This window comes from Eptatretus burgeri, chromosome 14 (genome assembly GCF_056783735.1).
Source record: "Eptatretus burgeri isolate ZD-2024b chromosome 14, Ebu_testis_v1, whole genome shotgun sequence".
Lineage (NCBI taxonomy): Eukaryota > Metazoa > Chordata > Myxini > Myxiniformes > Myxinidae > Eptatretus > Eptatretus burgeri.
In genome coordinates this window covers 57888472-57913713 of record NC_140974.1, presented here as the reverse complement: position 1 = coordinate 57913713, position 25242 = coordinate 57888472, and the positions used below count along the sequence as shown (strand labels likewise).

The window sequence follows — 25242 nt, the reverse complement described above, 5'->3', positions numbered from 1 at the left end:
TATATATATATATATATATATATATGTATATATTTATGTATATGTATATATATATATATGTATATATTTATGTATATGTATATATGTATATATATATATATATATATATATATATATATATATATATATATGTGTGTGTATGTGTGTGTATTCTCACCGTAGTCCTTACCTGTAAGCAGAGCTCACAGATTAATTGTAGTTGTATCTCGACCATCCAGCTCGTGCACGAAACTCTGTGGACCCTGCTGGATGCTGGAGAGACTCAAAGACGTTTTGATGAAACTAAATGCTCAATCTCATGACACAGCTCGTGCGGGACACAGAAAGTATTTGGGCGGATGGGGGGGTGTTGGGGGGCGGGGTTAAGAGACTCGTTCTCGATTTTTTATTTCTCTCCCTCTCCGCAGGCAGTTGCACGACATTTTTGCTCCACCTCCGGCGTTACTCGCCTTGTTTACCCTTTGCTGGAATGACGTCAGAGAAACAGGAATCAGGCATTTCGTGACCACACGATCTCACTCTGGGGAACTGAACAAGGAAGGGCCTTTTGGAACGATCCCGAAATCACGGGCGTCGAGACGCGCCGGGTGAGCTCCAGGCGCACTGCACGTGGGACGAAGCCAACAATACCCCAGTAATAATCCCCCTCTCCCTCAGTCGGCTCCTTTCACCTCAGAAATTCACTCTCCCCCCCCCTCCTCCCCACTCTCGAACAATCCGCCCCAGGGCGCGTTCGATTCCCGCGCTCCGAGCAACATGTGCCACGTTGGACGAATCCGAAAAGTCTGTCCGTGGTAAACCGACCACAAGGGCGATGTTACCTCAGATGGTCGTTTGTTACTTGACGCATGATGTGCGCGAGGCGGCGTGAGATGTGTTCTTGTCACCACGCGGTCGTCAAGGCGCGAAATGCGAAACTCACGTGATCGAATGACTTGATACGCCTTGGAACCCCCTCGTCGACGGGGCTCCGTGTGAAAGGTCTCACTATTTGGATCCGTGGGGGGATTCGGGTGGTCAGGATTGGGGGGGGGGTTCACCCTTTCACTTGGGATGGATCACTTCCACTCGAACCAAACTCACGTTGATATGCATCAGGGTCTTCGATATGCATCAGGGTCTCTCGGGGTTACCCGAACGCGTCTGGTCTGTGGGTTTGAAGGAACCCGAACCACGTGGTTTGACAAATACTCCTCGAACGACGTGTCCATTGGAATAAACAATCTCACCTCCACAGCGTCACGTTATTTTATGACGTCAGAACTCGCAGGCGAAACCGAACACACTTTCCCGCAAAACATATTAAAGTGCCTGGGTGTGTGTGTGTGTGTGTGTGTGTGTGTGTGTGTGTGTGTGTGTGTGTGTGTGTGTGTGTGTGTGTGTGTGTGTGTGTGTGTGTGTGTGTGTCTATATAAATAAATAAATAAATAAACAAATAATTTGACCCTTTTTGATCTTTCTGTCCTCTGTCCATTGTCAGTTCCCCTCCTCCCCCTCAATTGACGTCTGGGCTCTTTCCTCAGACTCGGACTGTCTTTACATCCACGGAGTACAGTCAGGGAGGGGAGAGACGTGCGGGGTGTTTCGTTTCCTCCAGACAAGCACAGAAAAGCACGCTTGCCTTTTGGGCGTTGCTATCGCGACGTGATCCGTTTCCGTAGCAACCGAGGTGACACCAGGCGCTGGGATCGCGGATATCGAGACTGTTTGGAGGAAGGGAGGGTTGGGGATTATGGTGGCGGATGTCCCCCCCCTACCCCTCCTTCGTCTCTCGTCGCGATCGCTCAGCCAGACTTGGGAGGGGGTCGTGCACAGGGTGGATGGGACTTCTGTTCCTGGCGCCTGCCGGTTGTACCAGCAGGGGGACGGTGTCCGTTCGGAGTGGAATTTCAAGCGATGTGTCCGGGACGGAACGTCACCTTGCTTGTTGTTAACCTCTTTCCTTTTTTTTTCATTTACAACTTGGCAATCGTAGTTTTGTCCAACAACAAACGAGTTTCCTTCCGAGGAATGGTTATCTGTACCAGGGTTGCTTATCCGTGCGCTCTCGAATGTTGAGTGCCAAGCAAGGAAGCAGCACGTCATTATTAGTCTTTGGTATGACTCAGGAGGGCTTTGAACCACCGACCTCCCTGACTCAGAGTCTGGTTTGATGGTACCCCTCTGAGCTGTCTTATCTGGGTTCGATACTTCGATTACCCACCCGACTTTAAACTGCCCGACTGCTTCTTCCCACATTCCCACCATCAAAAAAAAACAACTACAACGGCACTCGGTAGAGGGCATACCTCCACCAGGCTGAAGAGCTCGTGTTTTGTATCCACTGATGGGTCGGATCTGGATTCGGACCGTAACCAAAATCTAATCGGCTTGTTCTTATTACATACCAAACTCATCCACCAAGCTTTGTCATAATCCGTCCACAACTTTTTGACATATCATGCGATGCATCCGTTTTTGACCTCATATATCCCAATGGTGAAGAATCACTTAAAAGATATTCTCTTTTTCACATCTGGATGCAGATCTTCCCCAAAATTGAATCAAATATAAAGCTTATTCTAACCACTCTCTCACTCACTGATATTAATGCTCGGTACCTTCCGGGTGACGGAGAAAGCTGAAATTCCGCGTACCGAAGGACATCAATGCCGATACACCAGGAAAAAAATCACAGAACTGTTGGAAAGTGTCCGTAAATTAAAATTTCCAAAAATAAGTGCAACCTTGTGCTCACTGCAGGTGAGCAACCTGAGACAATGGGGACAATGGGACGTCCTGCTGCAACTGCTGCTATTTATTATGTACCTACGTACGAAGCACGGTTTGTTATTGCTCACAATGTGTAAGCATACCCCACTTGCATATATGTATATATATATATATATATATATATATATATATATATATATATATATATATATATATATATATATATATATATATATATATATATATACATATATATATACACACAGTATAACTAACTATCTTATATCTATCCATAAATGAATGCAAGTTGGCTCATTGCATCTGAACGAGGTAAACATCATAATCACAGCACATACAATGCTGAATGATACCTCATTTAAGAGGTGTTGGGTCCAGACAGTACATGGGGAGGTTTACAAATAGTTATTCATGCAATTTTGAGTTATATTCATTTTTGTTGCGCGTGTGGTGTATGTGCTCAGATTCGTTGGTTCACACATCTACCGGAAGTAAAATATATCTATATACGAGGTGTGTTCAAAAAGTATCCAACCTTAATTTTTCGTGCGTAAACAAATGAAGCTTGGGAGGCATGGTTTGGTGCACGTATGTAGGCGATCCTATTCCGTATGCGTGAATATTTTCCCGCCTGCAGAAGCTGTCAGTCGCCGACAGACCGCCGATGAGTGAGGAAGTGTAAGAGAGCGCCTTCGGATTTTCGTTTTTGACAAAATGACGGAAAAACTTGAACAACGCTACTGCATCAAATTTTGTGTAAAGCTTGGCGATTCCCAAGTGGAAATGATCCGCAAGATTCAACAGGCCTTCGGGAACGAAGCAATGGGCACCACACAGATAAGAGTGGTACAATCAGTGGAAAGTGAAGCACGTTCTGGTAGGCCCTCAACATCTCAAAATGAGATAGTCATTGACCAAGTGAGGACCCTGCTGATGCAGGATCGTCGAATCACGATCAGAGAACTTGCAGACGAGGCGGGCATCAGCATTGGATCCGTTCATTCCATTTTGACTGAGGATTTGGGCTTAAGGAGAATCTCAGCGAAGTTCGTGCCAAAGCTGCTAAAGATCGAGCAGAAGCAACTCCTTTTGGAGATCACACAGGACATGCTGGAGACTGTGAACAGCGATCCCAACTTCTTCAACACATAACAGTGATCACTGGTGATAAGACCACAGTGATCCGTCATTTTGTCAAAAACAAAAATCCGACGGCGCTCACTTACACTTCCTCACTCATCGGAGATTTGTCGGCGACTAACAGCTTCTGCAGGCGGGAAAATATTCACACATACGGATTAGGATCGCCTACATATGTGCACCAAACCACGCCTCCCTAGCTTCATTTGTTTACGCACGAAAAATTAAGGTTGGATACTTTTTGAACGCACCTCGTATATGTATATATGTATATATATATATATGTATATATATATATATATATATATATATATATATATATATATATATATATATATATATATATATTGTTACGGCTGTGGAAATTCGCAGAACACCATATAGGTCCTTAGTTAGTTATGCCGATAAGTCCATGTTCAGTTAGATTTCCCCACCGTTGTTTAATGGAAATTATCCGTGTGGACAGGGCTGTGATCTTTGAGTTAGCCGTTATTCTTTACTATCGTTATTTTGGACCAACCGCTTGACACAACCACCCTGCAAGGGTCAAAGAGAACTACCGCGGCGGCGCACGTCCCTAATTTGGCGGGAAAACGCTTCCTTCGAGAAGTTTCCCGCATGTTCTGGAAGTTTACCGCATGTTCTGGAAGGAGGGCGGGGCAAGAGCGGAGGGGCGGAGCGTGGGTAATGAAAAGCGCGCACGGAGCGTTCGCTCTCTCACTGTCGTTGCTGGTGTTGTTGCTGCTGCTGGACGCCGTGGAAGGAGCTGTGCTGCTTCTGCCGGAGCTGCGTGAATATCTGGGCTCGTGTCCGAGTCAGGAGCTTGGAGCGGTCGGTCGGTGGAGGTCCGGGCATCGCAAAGGAGACGCGGGCTGGAGGCGCAGCGCTGTTGTGTCGCGCGAACCTGCGCGTGCGTGTGGGGAGAGCCGGAGAGAGCTCGCCTTCCGCTTGGCGAGGCCTGGACGCAACCGCGGCTACACGACTCGCCCCAGCAAGGCACCACGAGGGTGCAGGTAACCTACAACGGTCTCGTGGGGCCCTTTCGGTCACCAAAGCCCCACGTTATAAAGGCCCACGTGCCCAGTCTGACTCCCTTGTCTGTGAGGGGGTCTTTTCTTTGCTTTTCTTTTGAGTGAATGTTGTGGTGCTGAGTCTTTCAAGTAGAACTGTTGTTAAGTAAATGTACATGGTAAATCATAGACGGTTGTAGTGCTTTACCTTGCTCGTGTCTTGTTCCCTTCCCCCATTGATTGCATACCTGTATACGTGTGTAGTAAATAAATGTGCTTGTGTGAATGTTAACCCGTTCGTCATGTCCTTCCCCCCCCCCCCCATTGAAGTGCCATATTGTTTATTCGGAATACTAGTTGGTTTTTGAATACCGATAATAGAATCGGGTCCGGCGAGGTCTGGCGATAATACCCGCTCGGTTATCCCAGAACGGAACGAACCGCTTCAGCGGTTCGTGTCCAAACAGGCCTTTGCCGAGGTACAGTCCCTCGGTAGGTTACCCGCGCGACTACTTAGGTATATCGATATTCGGCGATTGACCCTGTCGCGCACGGGTTGAATACGAACTGGGCCGTGGTGTGCGTTGAAGGCACACCCGTGACTGGTTCTCGGCGTTGTTCCGGGAAGTCACGACTGAATTGCTCGTCCGGTGGGCGTGTGGCTGCCATTGGCTAAAGCGGTCGTTCGCACGCCAGGTGGGCGTAGATTCGTAACAATATATATATATATATATATATATATATATATATATATATATATATATATATATATATATATATATATATATATATATATATATATATATATATATATATATATATATATATACACAGTAATCCCCCGTTTCTCGCGGGGGTTACGTTCCAAACCTCCCCGCGCTAAGTGAAAATCTGCAATGAATGGACGCCTCCCCAAAAAATCGATTCGTCTGGTCTGGTCGGTTTGGGTTTGAGGTGCCTGAGATCGACTAGTCTGGTCTGGTCGGTTTGGCAGTGATTGGGTTTGAGGCGCCGGATATCGACTAGTCCGGTCTGGTCAGTTTTGAGGTGCTGAGTATGAACAGTGCTCGTCCAACGGCGGCAAACCTTTTTCCTTCCCGAAGCATATGTCGAGCACCTTTACCTTAACCTTCTCCTGGAGCGTCCCAGGACCTTCCTCTGGCACTTCCGTTCCTTGCCAGAAGCCTTAGAAGGTGCAGGGCGTTTGGGCGGCATCGTGGGGCTTGGAGAAAAAAACGTAGAAAATATTCGTAGTTCACAAGCGAAACTTTGTCACGTGCGTTGTGTGACTGGTCGAGCGCCACGCGTTATAATTTATTGCTTAAATAATTTATATTTTATATATTATTACCGCGATGTACCGGGGAATCCGCAGAAAACATTAGTTACGTTCCAAGGGAAAACCCGCGATGAACCGGGGGCGCGATAGATGAACCGCAATGAAGCGGGGGTTGACTATATATATATATATATATATATATATATATATATATATATATATATATATATATATATATATATATATATATATATATATATATATATATATATATATACATTGTTGCGAATTCGCGCCCGCCGGCGTGTGAACGGCCACGTGACTCGAATCGCGGCACTTCGCCCACCGGACGGACAATTATGTCGTGACCCTCTCGGACTAACGCCGGGAACTAGTCACGGGTGGGCCTTTCGGCCTCACCACGATCGTGCCAATCGGCCACCCGCGTGGGATAGGGTTGTTCGCCAAACTCGACCTACTTAAGTACCCACGCGACTGGTAGACCGGGCGATCGCACCTCGCCCCAGGTCGACTCCGGACACGGGCCGCTTAAGCGACCCGTTCCGTGCTATCGGGATAACCGAGCGGTGTTATTGTCGGCCTCGATAGTTCCGATTAATTATCGGGCGTATTAAGCCCACGACGAACCCGTTACGTGAAGCAAGATGGAGATTCAATTTAAGAAAAGACGAAGCGAAACGGGAAAACAGTTCAACATGATGCACATTTATTCCGCGGCACACGGAGAGCACACATATACAGCCAAATAGAATGCACATAAAGCAATTTAAACAATATGCACAATAAGCAAATGTAATACAAAAAACAACAACAACAATGCAGAGCTACGACCGACTACGCGAGCACACGGCAACACTTTACAGTTTTACTTTACAAGACTGGCGCCACACACACACGTTTACACCAAACCCCAAAAGAAATGGAAGTCGTGACTTCCCTGATCCCGTCGAGTCCTCCTTCTGCGACCGCAACTCCGAGCCCTCCGGAGTGCTCTGCAAATTCATGCCGCGTGTCGCTCGTGCGGTCCGCTTGAGTGTACGGATGGGGTTTTGGGGAAACGAACGGGGTTTGTTCGGCGCTGTTTTCCGCGCTCGTGCACGGGTCAACGAAGCAAGGCAGGAACCACAAGCTCGCGACTCGAGCCAGAAGACGACCATTTAAGACCAACCCTCGACTAACCACTCACTCCAACTCTCGACCAACCAACCCAAAAACCCTCAAGGTCCGTCCTGTTCGCCTTTTGTAGCGCGGGGCTCTGCCCTTCGCTCCGCCCCGTTTTCGGCCCCGCCTCCCTTCGAGCTTCTTGGAGAAGCCTCTCGCTTTCCCTCCACCCCGTGCCGTGCGGGGCCGGGGGGAGTCAGTGTTGGCGTGGAGCCAGGGAATTATTCCCCCAAAAAGAGGCCCCCACCCTTTCTCACCTTTGACCCCTGCATCGCCCCTCCTCCACACCGAGCGCAGAGAACCTCGACGGGAAAAAACAGGCGAGAAAACCCCCAAGCATAGCCGTTGGTTTCTGTTTGTGCCCGGAGATCGTAACCGCACAGGGCCTGCTGAATGGCGAGTGGCGAAGATGTGGTGGCGTTGATGGTGGAGGTGGCGTGGTTGTGGTGGGGATGGCGTGGTTGTTGAGATGCTGTTTGTTTGAAATAAAAGATAGAACAGAAAAAATGGCTAACTCAAAGCGTCACAGCCCGGATGGATCACATAAATTCCCTCTATACAACGGGTTTGGGCTAACTACACATGTACTTACAGAGATATCTCACCTACGGGACATGAATGGTGGTTTGCGAATTTCCACAACCACAACAATATATAGTTACGAATTTGGGAATTCGATCGCACACAACATTCAGGTTCCTTTAGTCAGTTATGTCGATAAGTGCTTGTTCCCTACATAGTTCACCTTCCATTGTTTAATGGGCAGAAATCGATTAAGTGCGCTGCGATTCAATTTAATAGTGAGTGAGCGATCACAACACAAAGGAAGACGCCCCTCCCCCTCTTCTGCGAAAAGGAAGAAGAGCCCTCCCGTCCTAAATGTTCAAATAAATGTTCCCATTGTTAAATGTCACCCGCTCGTTGCGTCCCGTCCTCTCATTGACTACCATGGAGCGTTCGAATGTTAGCTGGTTTTTAACACCGATAAGATAATCGGGTCCAACAGGACTTGGCGATATATAACCGCTCGGCAATCGCATAAGAAACGAGCTGCGTAAAGCGGCTCGTTTTCGTGCAGGTCCCATTGAGGTGTAGATCCCCGGCATTTCTGTCTGCGCGAATAATTAGGTATATCGATAATATTCGGCGTTTGACCCTGTATTGCGTGGACAGAAGAGTTGGCTGATCTATGGTGTTATAAAAACACCCGTAGCTGGGTTTCGGCGTTGATCCGGAAGCTACGACTGGATTGCTCGTTCGGTGGGTGCGTGCGGCCGCAATTGGGCTGAGGCGGTTGTCCACACGCCAAACGGGCAAAATATATATATATATATATATATATATATATATATATATATATATATATATATATATATATATATATATATTGTTGTGGTTACCAGATTCGCAAACCACCATTCAGGTCCCTTAGGTGAGGTATCTCGGTAAGTGCATGTGTAGTTAGGCCCAAACCCGTTGTCTAGTGGGAATACATGTCATTTATGCGAGCTGCGACTCTTCAGGATAGCCGTTTTTCTTTTACTATCTTTATTTTGGACCAACCGCCATGATCACAACCACAACATCAACCACCGACCACAACCACCGCTTCACCACAACCGCCACGACCTTCCCGTCACACCTCGCCACCGTAGCATCGCCACCGTTCTTGCCCCGCTGTGGGTACCGGTGTTGGACTCATGCAGAACGCGCGTCGAACAGCGTGTACAAAATCACGGATTTTCTGCTTCAAAAACGGATCAAAAACGACACACGCCCACTTTTTGCCGTCCAATCGGTGAGCGAGGGGCGAATTGGCCCCGCCTCCAGAACGATCGATATATGCAAATTTGTGGATCAAAAAGCCTTCACGCCCACTTTTTCTCGGGCCAATGGGGAGCGAGGTGAAAGGTCAAAGGGAGGGGGTCAAAGGCGAAGTTACGGGGGGATAAAAGGACGGTGTTCGTCAGTCAGAAGGGGTCGGAGAGTCGAACGAAAAGGAGAGTCGCAGTCAGAAGAGAGTCAGCAGAACGAGAACGAGGAGTCGGAACGAGGGAGTCAGCAGAACGAGAACGAGGGTCGCGAAGGAGAACGAGAGAGAGTCGCAAACAAGAACGGGTCGGAGAGTCAAGAAGAGGAGAGTCGGAAGCAGAGGGTCAAGACTTCGCGGGCGGTGGAGCTGCTCGTCGTGTGCGTTGGAGTCGGAACGGAGGGGACGGAGCTGTGGAAAGGCGGCGACACCAGACGAGGGGGTGCTCGCGTCGTGCAGGAAGCTGCACCCGAGGGAGGCCGACAGCGCGACCTGGCCGAGGTGGAGACGCTCGTCGCATATAATAAAGATCCTCTATACCCCGAGCATCAGCAACCCCCTCCTGTTTCCCCCCGCGCTGAGATAGTGCGACCAAGGGGGCCCCGTTCCCACCCCCTGCCAGGCACTGTCCACGAGGCCCGCGGGTTGCGGGGCCATCGCCGCTCCGCGTCTCATCACCAGACGGGTAGGCCCGACCCGGTCTCGGCCTCAGGCCTACCTCATTCTTGAGGGTATTTCTTTTCCTTGGTTTTGGGTATGTGTTGTCGGCGCCGTCTGTGAAGTAGAATTGTATAAGTGTTGCCGTGTGCTCGGTAGTCGGTATTAGCTCTGCACTGTGTTTTCACTTTTATGTTTGCTTTTTGTGTAAATGGAATTGTGTTTTCTTTTTGTGTGCATTTGGTGGAATTGTATTTGTGTGCTTTCCGTTCGTCGCGAATAAATGTGCTTTATTGTTGAACTGTTCTCCCGCTTCGCTTCGTCATTTCTTTCTTTGAATCCCCATCTTGCTTCACGTAGGGTTGGTAGTGGGCTGAATACGCCCGATAATTAATCGAACCGTCGAGGTCGACGATAACACCGCTCGGTTATTCTGATAGTACGGAACGGGTCGCTTAAGTGGCCCGTATCCGAAGTCGACCTGCGGCGAGGTGCGATCGCCCGGTCTACCCTCCGCGTGGGTACTTAGGTAGTTCGAATTTGGCGAGCAACCCTATCCCACGCGGGGGCTGATTGGCTCGATCGCGGTGAGACCGAAAGGTCCACCCGTGACTGGTTCCCGGCGTTAGTCCGAGAGGGTCACGACTGGATTGTCCGTCCGGTGGGCGGACGGCCGCGATTCGAGTTACGTGGCCGTCAGCACGCCGGCGGGCGCGAAAACCGCAACACTGGTGTCAGGTCGTGCGATACAAATTCATCGCCCTCCTCGCGGCACTGGTATCGGAGAACAGGAAACGGGCTCTCCTGTCTCCGGCTAAATTCTACGGGGAATCGGTCCAGGGTGAGAGAAGCGACCCCCGATTCCCTCCAAATTACGAGCGAGCAAATTAACCCTTCACGAGAAGCAAGATGGCGTCTCAAGGCGGCGGGAGCCGGCGGTATTAGAAATGGCTGTAGAATGTGTAGAATCCATGGTCCAGGATGGAATCCCCGAGCAGGAAATGTTGATTGTGCAAGAACACGGACTCGCCCAACTGAACCCAGGGCCCGAGGTGGGTGCGGCAGCGGCCGCGGTGTATGACACCTCCCCCCCCCTCTCCACCAAGACCCTTCCCCAACCCTTGCCGAAACGGCTCAGCTGAGTGCATCCAACATGGCCCAGCTATGCGCCATGCTGGCGGCAATGAACGAAAAGATGAATGCGAAAATGATCGAAAAAATGGATGCAAACACAAATGAAATAAAAAACGAAATGAAAGACATGAACAAGCAAATGAATGAAGTGAAAACGACGATGGATGCGAATACACAGCAAATGAGGGAAGAGATGAAAAAGTTCCGGGGTGAGACGCAGAACATGGGCCGATGCCTGCAGGCGGGCATGAAGGCCGTGACCAGGGAGCTGGGAATGGCGACTTCACGTGTGGGAGCAAACGAGCTGGGTGGGGGTGCAACGGCTGACAGGCCCGCGGTGGAGGCGGGTGAAAAAATAATTCGTGGAACGTGTTGGGCGAGGGTCGTGACGATGACCGAAAGGGAAAAATTAAATGGGGAGACCAAAACGTGTGAGACGAGACACGAGGTGACGACAACAGAAATAATAGTTGAGACAAGGGAGGTAAAGGGTGAAGAGTTGGCAGAGACACGGGAGATGGGAACGATAGAGGGAAGACTACACGATGAAGACGGGGTAAGTGACGCACACACACACACGGAGGTAGTGGAGGATAATGGGGGTGAGCTCGCGGAGCGTGTAGGGACCCGGTGCGAGCAGCGGGATGGCCTCCTCCAGGAACGAGGGGAGGGAGTATGCCCCCTTGAGGCGAGTCACGACCAGGTGAGTTCGGTCGTGTTTTGTGAGGTTGAGGGGACGGGTGCACGGAGAGCTTGGGGGGTATAGAGGCCCCGGAGACCCTTGTGGGGACACGAATCCCCAGTATGGTTGTCCCTGTGTGTGTGGTGCAAGGTGTGAGTGCGTCCCCGTGTGTGGAAGCGACCCCGTGTGTGAGTGGTGTGGTGGCGATGGTGCCAGAGTACGTGCTTCCCAGCACGCCGTGTGTGGATGAGGCACCGTGTGTGAGTGTCGCCGTGTGTGTGAATGAGACACCGCGGGTGAGTGCCCTCGCGTGTGTGAGTGAGGCACGGTGTGTGGATGAGGCACCGCGGGTGAGTGCCCCCGCGTGTGTGGATGAGGCACGGTGTGAGAGTAGTGAGGCACGCGTGAGTGAACGGCCGTGTGCAAGGTCGCTGTGTGCAAGGGAGACCGTGTGTGTGAGAGAGCGGTATGTGAGGGAGATGTCGGTTGGCATGCGGGAGCACGCAGCCGCGTCTCCCGGTGTGAATGTGATGGAGTGGACTGTGTGCGTCGTGACACGCAGGTATGCGTGTGTGGAATGGAGACGGAGACGGCGACATGGGAGAAACGAAAGCCGAGTAGCGGCTGTAGTTGTTTCGGAGACCGTGCCGGGTTCACCCAGCAGTGAGCACGCGGTTCGTGCTGTGCAACGCACGAGACCGCCACGTGCTCGCTTGCGAGAGTGAAGTCCCGGTCCGGAAACGCCAGCCTTGGATTTGCCGATCCCGCGGACGGACAAAGTTTAGGCAGGTAAATGGATTTGGACCGAACGGGTTCTCCACGCGATCGTGTGTGTTAAGCTCCAACGGGCAAAGCACATGTGTTCGCGTGGGGAACCCCTCGAGAAGTGGGGCTTGTGTTTTTTCTTTGCGCACGGTGACGTCATGGCTGCACGTGTGGTTGGAATCCGGCAGGAGGGGTATCTCTGCCGGATGGTCCCGTCCAAGGAGGGACGAGGAACACGTGCAGCTGCATGACGTCACGGGCAGGTGCAAAGTGCGCGAGCTCTGAGTTGCCGCGCAGGTGCTGCGATGAAAAAAAAAAAAAAAAAAAAAAGCAAGCCTCACTTTCGGGTGTACAGGATTCCTGGGCAAGGGGTGAAAGACCCCCTTGACCTGGGCACAGGATGGAAACTAGTTAGGGGGAAGGGTTAGCTTAGTTAGACCGACTTCATGAGGCAGGGGTAAGTCCTCATGGAGTCCGTGGAATGGATTAGTTAGAGGGATTGTAGCCAGATTTAGGTGGGGAAATAAAATGATTTATTTGGGGACATGGACAGACTTGTGAATGTGTAGAGGGGACGTAGCTTAGCTACGTAGTGTTAAAAGGAACGTGCTGTAGTTTAAGGGACGACGTGGGAGCACGAGTTAGTTAGGGGGTGCAGATAGAAGGATGGCAGAGTTCAGCGGTGTGTGTGTTGAAGAGTGGTGAGTTGGAGGTGAGTACTTGTTGAGTGAGTGAGGCCAGCGGGTCTGTGTGTATGGAGCGAATGGGGAATGCATGGTGCGATGAGTGATTGGGGGGAGGAGTGACTCCCGCCCAAGGGACCCCGGGGTCAGTGTAGAGTGAGTTAGCTGGGTTAGTCAAATTGAAAAATGGAGGTCGTTTTGCTGTTGGTGGGAATGTAGGCTCGAAACCCATTTGGAGGGGTGCAGGAGCCCTGTTGACGGGCTTGGGAGCGTGGCTGCGAAAGGTGAGTATCGCTGAGAGGGTACCCCGGGCACCAGGCTAGTCGGCCGCGGTAGGCCATGGGCCCATGGGGGGCCGGGATAGAGTAGTGGGCACGGGTGCGCCTGCTTGGTGCGGGGGCCCGGGCGCCATTAGCCGCGTGGGCAGTGTTGTGGGCACGGGTGACCCTCGGAAAGGGGCCCGGGAGGCCGGCCTGCCACGTGTGCGTTTCAGGGGAGGTGCCATGGGGGGCACTCCCCGGTGTTAGGGAGCTGGTAGGCTCGGAGGCAGTGTAGTGCCCGGGGGTGCCATAGCGGGAGATTCGGCAGAGGATCGTGCCTGCCAAAGGGAGCCACGTGTCCCAGCCAGGAGACCGTGTGAGGGCACGGAGAGAAAATTGGGGGGCGAGGCCCGAAATTGTAAGGACACCAACACAGGCGACGGGAATCTGGGTTGTTAGAACCAATAGTTTAAGCGAGAGGCGCTTGTTGAAAGCCCCGGGGTAGTTTAGCAGTTAATGGTTAGGGTAGATTAGGAGATGTACCCCTCCGCACCATCCATCCCCTCGCTGTCATTGTGGGCCGCTGGACCCACTTTGGTTATAGATCGCCGAACTCTGGGGAGGCCATTCTGAGGCTTGAGTTGGGCCTCGACACAGGACGTTAGCTCTCCCTTGTTCCCCTCTGGGAAGGGAACGTAGGGGTTGGGAGTAGGCTAGGTGACAGAATAGGTTAGCCGAACAAGGACGATAAAGGGGGTTAGGGGACGATTTATAGTGGGGAAGTAAAAATAAAAACAATAAAAAAATAAGTTGGGGCTAAATTGGGGTTTGACAAATTAAGGGAGTGGGTATGTACAGTGACAGGCAAAGGCGATAGTTGGGAGGGAGACAGGTAGGTAGGTCCGAGCCCGCCTTCCAAGTGGCCAGCACCACCGCACTCCCTCCACCAACCTCCATTGAACGGCAAAGGCTGGCCAACTTCATCGGCTGGCCATGTTTTGCTTCAAGGCGGAGGCCGGCCAACTTCATCGGCAGCTGTTGTTTTGCTGCAAGGCCTGTGCCATCGGCTGGCCGTGTTTGCTTCAAGGCCTGTACCGGCCAGTTCATCTGCTGGCTGTTTTCTTCAAGGCCTGTGCCGGCCTGGTTCTGCGGGCTGAGTTTGCCTGCAGCGGCCTTCTTCTGCGGGCTGTGTTTGCCTGCTGCCTTTGCCATGCCATGTCCACTGCCCCTGTTCACCAGCCCCCGTTCAATTTTTGCTTTGCCCTCCCTGTTCATTGCCATGTGCACCAGGATCAAGGCAACAGTTTGCAAGCTGCAAGAACTGCCCTGTTGGCAGCTACAACACGGGCCTGCAGTGGCGGCCCGTGCACCGTGTTTGTGTCCATGCATCCATTCGTTGTGCTCATTGCGTGTGCCACTTGAGCTGGCACGGAGACTGCGTTTGTGCAGCCCATGCACCGTTGTGGTTCACTGCATTCAGTTCAAACCGTTCATGCATTCATTCGTTGTGCTCATTGCGTGTGCCCCTTGAGCTGGCACGGAGACTGCGTTGTGCAGCCCATGCACCGTTGTGGTTCACTGCGTTCAGTTCAAAAGGGAAGGCCTTGGACTGCGTGTGAGCAGCCAGCCACGTTCCCTGTCACCTGCATTGTTTGAGTCAGAGACTGCATGTGGGCAGCCTGGCTCCCTGCTAACTGCTTTCTTTTGCAGAGTTCAATGATCCTGGGCCATGGTTTAGTGTAAAATTTGTAAGTTAAGGTAAGATGTACTGTAAATATGAGTGCGCCCCCGGCATGTCTGTCTAGCGCCGGCAATTTTATTTAAGTCGTCCGTGTGAGTGAGTTTGTTTAGGTAGTTACGCAGCCCTCAGGTTATTTATTTTGGGGACACGAATACCATGAATGTCGCACTCAGGGATCCGTAGGTAAAGTGTACTAGGGGAAAACTACACATGATGGCACACGAAAATTTGACGACTCGGGACGAGTCTGTAAAAGGGAAGGGGGTAGTGTTGTGGTTACCAGATTCGCAAACCACCATTCAGGTCCCTTAGGTGAGGTATCTCGGTAAGTGCATGTGTAGTTAGGCCCAAACCCGTTGTCTAGTGGGAATACATGTCATTTATGCGAGCTGCGACTCTTCAGGATAGCCGTTTTTCTTTTACTATCTTTATTTTAGACCAACCGCCATGATCACAACCACAACATCAACCACCGACCACAACCACCGCTTCACCACAACCGCCACGACCTTCCCGTCACACCTCGCCACCGTAGCATCGCCACCGTTCTTGCCCCGCTGTGGGTACCGGTGTTGGACTCATGCAGAACGCGCGTCGAACAGCGTGTACAAAATCACGGATTTTCTGCTTCAAAAACGGATCAAAAACGACACACGCCCACTTTTTGCCGTCCAATCGGTGAGCGAGGCGAATTGGCCCCGCCTCCAGGAACGATCGATATATGCAAATTTGTGGATCAAAAGCCTTCACGCCCACTTTTTCTCGGGCCAATGGGGAGCGAGGTGAAAGGTCAAAGGGAGGGGGTCAAAGGCGAAGTTACGGGGGGATAAAAGGACGGTGTTCGTCAGTCAGAAGGGGTCGGAGAGTCGAACGAAAAGGAGAGTCGCAGTCAGAAGAGTCAGCAGAACGAGAACGAGGAGTCGGAACGAGGGAGACACCAGAACGAGAAGGAGGGCCGCGAAGGAGAAGGAGAGAGAGCCGCAAACAAGAACGGGTCGGAGAGTCAAGAAGAGGAGAGTCGGAAGCAGAGGGTCAAGACTTCGCGGGCGGTGGAGCTGCTCGTCGTGTGCGTTGGAGTCGGAACGGAGGGACGGAGCTGTGGAAAGGCGGCGACACCAGACGAGGGGGTGCTCGCGTCGTGCAGGAAGCTGCACCCGAGGGAGGCCGACAGCGCGACCTGGCCGAGGTGGAGACGCTCGTCGCATATAATAAAGATCCTCTATACCCGAGGCATCAGCAACCCCCTCCTGTTTCCCCCGCGCTGAGATAGTGCGACCAAGGGGCCCCGTTCCCACCCCTGCCAGGCACTGTCCACGAGGCCCGCGGGTTGCGGGGCCATCGCCGCTCCGCGTCTCATCACCAGACGGGTAGGCCCGACCGGTCTCGGCCTCAGGCCTACCTCATTCTTGAGGGTATTTCTTTTTCCTTGGTTTTGGGTATGTGTTGTCGGCGCCGTCTGTGAAGTAGAATTGTATAAGTGTTGCCGTGTGCTCGGTAGTCGGTATTAGCTCTGCACTGTGTTTTCACTTTTATGTTTGCTTTTTGTGTAAATGGAATTGTGTTTTCTTTTTGTGTGCATTTGGTGGAATTGTATTTGTGTGCTTTCCGTTCGTCGCGAATAAATGTGCTTTATTGTTGAACTGTTCTCGCTTCGCTTCGTCATTTCTTTCTTTGAATCCCCATCTTGCTTCACGTAAAGGGTTGGTAGTGGGCTGAATACGCCCGATAGTGTCGAACCGTCGAGGTCGACGATAACACCGCTCGGTTATTCTGATAGTACGGAACGGGTCGCTTAAGTGGCCCGTATCCGAAAGTCGACCTGCGGCGAGGTGCGATCGCCCGGTCTACCCTCCGCGTGGGTACTTCGTAGTTCGAATTTGGCGAGCAACCCTATCCCACGCGGGGGCTGATTGGCTCGATCGCGGTGAGACCGAAAGGTCCACCCGTGACTGGTTCCCGCGTTAGTCGAGAGGGTCACGACTGGATTGTCCGTCCGGTGGGCGGCGTGCCGCGGTCCGAGTTACGTGGCCGGCAGCGCGCCGGCGGGCGCGAAAACCGCAACAATATATATATATATATATATATATATATATATATATATATATATATATATATATATATATATAGTTACGGATTCGCGCCCGCCGGCGTGCTGACGGCCACGTAACTCGAATCGCGGCACGTCGCCCACCGGACGGACAATCCAGTCGTGACCCTCTCGGACTAACGCCGGGAACCAGTCACGGGTGGACCTTTCGGTCTCACCGCGATCGAGCCAATCAGCCCCCGCGTGGGATAGGGTTGCTCGCCAAATTCGACCTACCTAAGTACCCACACGGAGGGTAGACCGGGCGGTCGCACCTCGCCGCAGGTCGACTTCGGACACGGGCCACTTAAGCGACCCGTTCCGTACTATCGGGATAACCGAGCGGTGTTATTCGTCGACCTCGACGGTTCGATTAATTATCGGGCGTATTTAGCCCACTACCAACCCTTTACGTGAAGCAAGATGAGGATTCAATGAAAGAAATGACGAAGCGAAGCGGGAAACAGTTCAACACAAAGCACATTTATTCGCGATGAACGGAAAGCACATATATACAATTCCACCAAAAGTACACAGAAAAGAAAAACACAATGCAATTTACACAAAAAGCAAATGCGACAATGCAGATCTACTACCGATTACGCGAGCACACGGCAACACTTATACAATTTTACTTCACAGACGGCGCCGACAACACATACCCAAAACCAAGGAAAAGAATACCCTCAAGGATGAGGCGGGCCTGAGGCCGAGACCGGGTCGGGCCTACCCGTCTGGTGATGAGACGCGGAGCGGCGATGGTGCCTCAACTCCGCGGGACTCGCGGGCAGTGTCTGGTAGGGGGTGGGAAAGGGGCCCCCTTGGTCGCACTATCTCAGCGCGGGGGAAAACAGGAGGGGGTTGCTGATGCTCGGGGTATAGAGGATTTCCACTCTGCCTCGAGTCCCGCGATGAGCGTCTCCACCTCGGCCAGGTCGCGCTGTCGGCCTCCCTGGGGTGCAGCTCCCTGCACGATGCGAGCACCCCCTCGTCTGCCCTCGCCGCCTCTCCACAGCTCCGTCCCCTCCGCTCCGACTCCAACGCACACGACGACGAGCTCCTCCTTGCCAACTCCACCGCCCGCGAAGTCTTAACTCTGTTCTCTCGACTGACGAACGCGGTCGCTTATATAAGCCCCGTGGCTTCGCTCTCTCATCTTTGACCCCCTCCCTTCGACCTTTCACCTCGCTCCCCATTGGCCCGAGAAAAAGTGGGCGTGAATGCTTTTTGATCCATAAATTTGCATATATCGATCGCCCTCCAACGCCCTGGAGGCGGGGCCAAATCGCCCCTCGCTCACCGATTGGACGGCAAAAAGTGGGCGTGTGTCGTTTTTGATCCGTTTTTGAAGCACAAAATCCGTGATTTTGTACACGCTGTTCGGCGCGCGCCCTGCACGAGTCCAACACCGGTACCCACAAGCGGCGCAAGAACGGTGGCGATGCGACGGTTGCGAGGTGTGACGTGAAGGTCGTGGCGGTTGTGGTGAAGCGGCGTTGTGGTTGGTGGTTGATGTTGTGACTGGTGGTGGTAACAATGGCGGTTGGTCCAAAATAAAGATAGTAAAAGAAAAACGGCTATCCTGAAGAGTCGCAGCACGCATAAATGACATGTATTCCCACTAGACAACGGGTTTGGGCCTAACTACACATGTGCTTACGGAGATATCTCACCTAAGGGACCTGAATGGTGGTTTGCGAATTTGGTAACCACAACAATATATATATATATATATATATATATATATATATATATATATATATATATATATATATATATATATATATATATATATATATATATATATATATATATATATATATATATATATATATATATATATATATATATATATATATCAAACTATTCAGTCAAATCTGTCGACATATAATTTACCTTTCAATCAATTTATTGAGAAAGCCTGGCATTGGCTTAACAGTTGAGGTGGTTGACTGAAGATCCTCGGTTCTTGAGTTTGAGCCCTGTTTGCCACTGAATTAACACCAGGTGGGGTTGACTCAGCATGTCATCCTTCTGAGGTTGGCAAAATGAGTGCCAGTGTACTGGTAACAGGGGCACTGCATCAGCGACACAGCTGTGTCCCGAGAAAATTATGCAACCAGTAGCCACAGGCTGCACATGATAGCTATAGCTACTTTTCCAAGAAACCTTAGCAGTTGTACCACTTAGTGACTAGTGTTGTGGTTCTATAAATCCGCATGCCTTCAAGGCAATGGCACACAGCAGACAGTGATCCCAAGTCAGTTATTTCAATGGTATGTGTTTTAGTTAGTCCTTTCCGTATGTCCAGTGGGTAAAGGGGAAAAACACGTTGCATGGGACTCCTTCAGTGAGACTTAGACCTCTTTAATCTTCAACCATTGCAGTTTTTCCATTCCTTTGCTACACCCCTTTCTCTCATATGAAACGTACAAGCATGCATGGAAATCAGGAAAGACTAATAGTAACCAAACAAGCATGCCGAGAGCGCCTCATTTGCATTTGCATGCAAATTTTCCAATCAAAATTGCGTGCCAGTTCTCAACCGCCATTTTTCCTCAGACCTTCATTCCACTTGCCAAACTATACCACTCTCATCACAACTACTTCATACGACTACTAAAAATCCCCGCAACAACCCACGCTTACATTTTACATTACAAACGTGACCATCACTCACAATCTCGTTACAAGGAGCTTCCACCTCTTTCCCACATTATACCATACTGCTACTTTGCTACAAATGCAACAATGTGCTCCTGCTATTCTACAGCTGCCTCAACTGCCACATACTCATCAAACACTCACCACAGCCTGAAGAACACGGAGGAGATGTAGGTGGGGTTATTTTGGGGCATAACTCTAAGTGCGAACGTACGCTGGAGCTTGTTTAAGGACCGACGGATAGCGCAGGGATTTCCCTAAAATCCCACATTTGAATGAAGGCCAGCGCACGTTTGGGTCCAAAGAGCGCCTCCAAAAACCACGGCCCCATGTAAAGGTCAGGAGCTGTTATGCATGCCCCTGTTGGCCGGTGACTGAGCCATATTTTGCCTTCGGGGCCAGACATGGCGTGGCTACAACCGCAATGGACTAATAGGGGAGCTCAATTTCGTTAGAGCTTCTTTTGATCTGATGTTTGGCTTCTTTCCTCTTCCGGGGCTCATAAAAGGGATGAACGCTCATTTTGAAGAGAGTATCGCCGGGGACAGAGCTGGAGAGATCGCCGACAGCATCGCAGGAGAGAATGTCGCCAGACATCAGACTTCGCCGCGGAGACAGGCGGCGCAAGGATAAGCTTCCAGTCAGCATGACCAGCCATGGGGTCACGCATTGCTGCTGCGAGCCGGAACTGCTCCATTTCATTGTCACTCATTTAGATTGCATCCTACGGTGACAATTACACATACAGACTTTTACACGATTTCTGATAGGATTTTTTCTCTCACGCATCTTTCTTCAACCATCTATCCCTCGTCTACTGTGGACGCAAAAGAGCAATCAACGTGGGCAAACCCGGTCAACTGTTCTTTTCAGAGCAAAACCCAAGAGCGAACTGAAGACCAAACCAAACTGACCTGCACCTCATATTCTTCCTCTTACACTACGCCACACCCCACATTGCATTACACTTGCACTTCTCAAACATGCACCCTAGACACTCTCAGTATTTCTCCCTCCTCCCCTTTCTGAAGCGTTCTGCGATGCTCAGGTGTGCTGGCCATTCCAGGTATTGAGAGGTCGTTAATCCTCAACTGTTTCTATCTCTCTGGGCTATCTCTAATTTTACTCAGGGGTGTGTGTGTGTGTGTGTGTGTGTGTGTGTGTGTGTGTGTGTGTGTGTGTGTGTGTGTGTGTGTGTGTGTGTGTGTGTGTGTGTGTGTGTGTGTGTGTGTGTGTGTGTGTGTGTGTGTGTGTGGGTGTGTGTGTGTCACCTGTCGTAGCATAAGTTAAGATTGTATAAGAATTTTTGAGATAACTCTGCACTGTATCTTCTCTTGTAAATATTGTTTGCGTTTTGCCACACCTCACAAATTCCTTGCTTTCCCTGCTGTACATTTGCAATAAACCCCATTACAATATCACAAAACTGAAGCCTGGTGTTGGCTTAGTGGTTAGGGTGGCAGCTTGGGATCCCAGTGTCCTGAGTTCAAGCCCCGTTGGCTGCTGAATTAACACCAGGGGGTTGACTCAGCCTGTCATCCTTCTGAGGTCGGCGAAATGAGTGCCAGTGTACTGGTCCCGGTGTATGCCCTGGTTAGAATAGGTGTACCATATCCCTGTGTGTCGTAAGAGGCGACCAGGGTTGGCGTCAGGAAGGGCATCCGGCCATAAAACATTGCCTCACAAAAAGCCAAACCCCTGCACAGCAGGGAAAAATGGCTGTAAAAACGGTCTTTTTTTTTTTTTTTTACAATATCACAAAACTTTCCTTCTATCCTGGTTTAAATTAATGTGTTGTTCAAAATGTTTGCAGCTCATTTGTGTCTTTTCCTCCATTGGTCGAGCATGACCTGCACCCTGGCTTAACCGGGATGTTATTTCCCAAGATTCTGTTAAATAGCCGTTACGTACTTGGCAGCTTCGCTCGGCTGCACCTGATCTGGTAGGTAACCTAAATAATGCAAGTACGTACTGAGGGCGTGATTTCCCAATAAGGAGGTCACGTGTCCTTAGGTAAACGGTTGTTTGTGAAACAAACGGAACCTCATTCTCCTTACCAATGCATACTTGGCAAGTTAGCGGTGATAAAAAACGGGTTGGTAGGAATTGAAAGTAGGTTTTTATTTTATTTATTTATTCATTTATTAGACGTGATCGGAAGTGAAGAGATACTGCACGCGGAATCCTGGAGGATTGTGAGTGTGGCCTTTGGTGAGGGAAAGTTCATGACGTCACATAGCCTTGCTTCCATATTGTTCTTAAAGGAAAATTGAACGAAAATAATGAAAAACTGGAAACCAGAGTGATACTTTCCATATTGGCTCAAGGTTGCTGCTGGTTGACAGCAGGTTGGCTCAAGTTTCCATATTGGCTCAAGGTTGCTCAAGGTTGACAACCTGCTCAAGGTTGTCAAGGTCTAATCGGTCTGTGTGTTAATCCTTGTGAGGGAGGAGGAGGGGAATGCGGACTTGGGAGGGGGTGGGAGGGATGCTGAATTAGGAGGGGGGAGGGATGTGAACTTGGAGTTAGGAGTTGAGCCCCTGTTGGCTGTTGAATTACCAGGTGGGGTTGACTCGACCCGTCATCCTTCTGAGGTTGGCAAGAGGCATACCATCCAACCATCTATTGGGACCATACTCTGTGCAGAGCGTTGGTGCTGTCTAAGCAGTCTCCTTAGCTATTGGACACACTCCTGGACAGGTCGCCACTCCAACACCGTATACCAGCATGCTGGCACTCATTTTGCCAACCTCAGAAAGATGACAGGCAGAGTCAACCCCACCTGGTATTAATTCAACAGCCGAGTGGGATTTGAACTCAGAATCCTAGGATCCCAAGCCCACCACCCTAACCATTAAGAAAATGCATACCAGTGCATTGGTAACAGGGGCACTGCATCAGTGGCACAGCAGTGTTCCCATAAAATGATTCAAGTTGAGCTCTCGACTTCACACAGCCTTGCACAATGAAGGTGGAATTCGAGTTGGGAGGGAGGAGGGATGGATTGGAGTTTGGAGGGAGGGGTATGGATGCGGATTTGAAGAAGAAAGGGGTTGAGGAATCAAACTCATATTTACAGTGTGTGTGTGTGTGTGTGTGTGTGTGTGTGTGTGTGTGTGTGTGTGTGTGTGTGTGTGTGTGTGTGTGTGTGTGTGTGTGTGATGTTCAGCGTTTAAAACGAGAGCACGGACAATCCACAAAGGTTGGCATCCATGGGGAGGAGGAATCTTCAAAAGGAAATGCCCCACTGAGTGCAGTGAGAAAAGTGGCGCCATTGTTGTGATGTTGCTGGTACCCCAGAGTATTCCAGGAAGTGACAGCCCTTACTCCAAGCTCAATGGCTGTATTTGTCTCATCAATATATCCATGTATGTGTGAGTGGCAGCTCCATTACAAGCCTTAAGCCCTTCGACCTTGTATATATTGTTCTGGGCCAAGGTTTGAGGTTCGCCACGAGGGGAAGCACACGAGTTCCTCCCGAACTCATGGTCTTGAGGCCACCAGCCACAGATAACTTCATGGCCCGGTGGGTTGTTAAGCAACCATGAACGCAGATTGGTACTGCCAATCTTGGTAGGGTGTTACTACTTCGCGTGGGTACCTTACCTTTGGACAGCCGCACCAAGTGAGTTTTGTGCCCTCAACGCACACCCGGATTACTGCTGAGTGATACACTGAGTTTGCGTTGGCTAACAAGAGCAAATCACGTTCGGTAGAACTTCTCAGCTAACGCTATGTATGGACTACACTCGACCAATGGAGGAAAATGTGCTACAAACTGGGTGCATTCAAGTTAATAAACAAGTTTATTTACAGCAAGGGTGAGGAAAGGTATGTGGACAAGAAGCAAGGGATTGATTACAGCAATGTTCGTACAGCAGGGTAAAGCAAGGATTGGTGAGATGCGGCAAAAGAAATGCAAACACAAGAGAGACAGTGCAGAGTTACCCTCGTGAAAAACCTTCTAGAATCTTAATTATGCTAACAAATCAGGTGCCATCCGAATCAATCCCTGAAGAAATTAGAAATTTGAAGCGGTTTAGATTTCTTTGTTACCAGGCGAGGTCAACGGACCAATGCAAGCCCAGTCGTTGAGGAGGGGGAAGAAACCCGAGGCGATGGTGCGTGATCGGAGAGAGTTTGGTGAATGGCATGGCTATTTACAAGTGAAGTGCCAAGAGAAAGGTGTAAAGATGTGGATCAAGGGGGGGTTAGAAATACAGGAATGAACATGTGAGAAGATTGTCCGAAAGCGATGTGTAAAGAAGTCTGTACATGTCCTGTCTAAAACTACACCCTGTCTGGCGTCCGGCTCTTCCGCTTGTTTTGCATGCACTATGCTTTGTGGGCTCCGTTCTGCTTTCTCCGTCAAGCTCCTTTGTTCAATGCTCTGTGACCCCAAGAATGCGCAGCCAGAGAACCGAGCTAGAGAACGAAGTGAACCCAGTGTGCGGGACGAGCAGCCCTTTATAATCCCCTGCTGAGGGCGGTGCTTGGGAGTGAGACAGGTGGAGCAATGGGTGTTTTCCAGCACCCTCAATGGTATGCCGACCATTACCACACCGTTGGCCCCACCTATGTGATGGTTCTGCAGTGGAAATTTCCTCAGTCACTCTGTGCTCTGCCATGCAATCCATCTCTGAGATTAACATGGTGGTGCACATTCGGTTGCGCGACTCAGCCGCAAACATGAGCCGAACACACAATGGAGGTCATAATTGGAAAGCTGGGGCTATCCATATGACGTTGAATGGAGCCGAGCACACATTTACACCTGAAGTTACATGCCAGAGCATCTCGATCTGAGTATCTGCGATGGTGCATCGAGCTCCTGTCTCCTGCCAGTCCAGAAGGTAGTGGTGACGGAGGTTGAGCAATGGCAGTGGTGGTTTAGCACAGCGGCTGTCGTGTGGTGATTCGTGGAGATGGTGGTTGGTCATTCATTGTGGCTGTTAATGGCGAAGGTAAGCGAGCTTGAGTTGTGGTCCGATGGTGTGGTGAACACCATCGTTCGTTGTGATGGTGGATGGTGGATTTATAAAGGCGTTGTGATGGTGGATGAAATGCTGTAACGTTGGGGTTTGAGTCTGGTGAATTCTGAGGTGTAAGGTCTGTTAGATAATGGCGCGTGATTTGAAGGGGTTTTGACGCACGTGTGCAAATGACTTGCCTGTTGCTCTGGTGTAGATGCTTGCATGATAGAGAGCTCGTGTAGAGTGAAGCAAAATAACGTAAAGAATGGCAGATGGGTAAAGAATGGAAATACAAACAATACCTAAAGCCCACACAACACATATTGCCCAATAAACCCACTACACATAAGGGAAGGCCTATCTAAAACGAATACTACTGAAATAACTGTCTTGGGACCGCTATGTGTTGTGTCATTGCCTTGGGGGAGTGCCGGTTTTACAGAGCC

At 50.4% G+C, this 25242-nt stretch overlaps 1 protein-coding gene across 4 annotated transcripts in view; it reads right to left on the bottom strand.

Moving 5' to 3' along the window:
- Nucleotides 1–25242, bottom strand: part of LOC147013318 (high affinity 3',5'-cyclic-AMP phosphodiesterase 7A-like) — a 100510-nt gene that overhangs the window by 62460 nt on the left and 12808 nt on the right. The window contains exon 1 of one of the 4 annotated variants that reach the window (XM_085855036.1): nucleotides 158–702. The exons of 1 other annotated variant lie outside the window; for it this stretch is intronic. In XM_085855036.1, the coding sequence (XP_085711162.1) occupies nucleotides 158–214 (57 nt within the window). In that variant the 5' untranslated portion in view covers nucleotides 215–702. Of the gene's footprint in view, nucleotides 1–157; nucleotides 703–25242 lie in introns of those variants that run through there. 2 more of the 4 variants (XM_085855037.1, XM_085855038.1) reach the window with 2 other exon arrangements.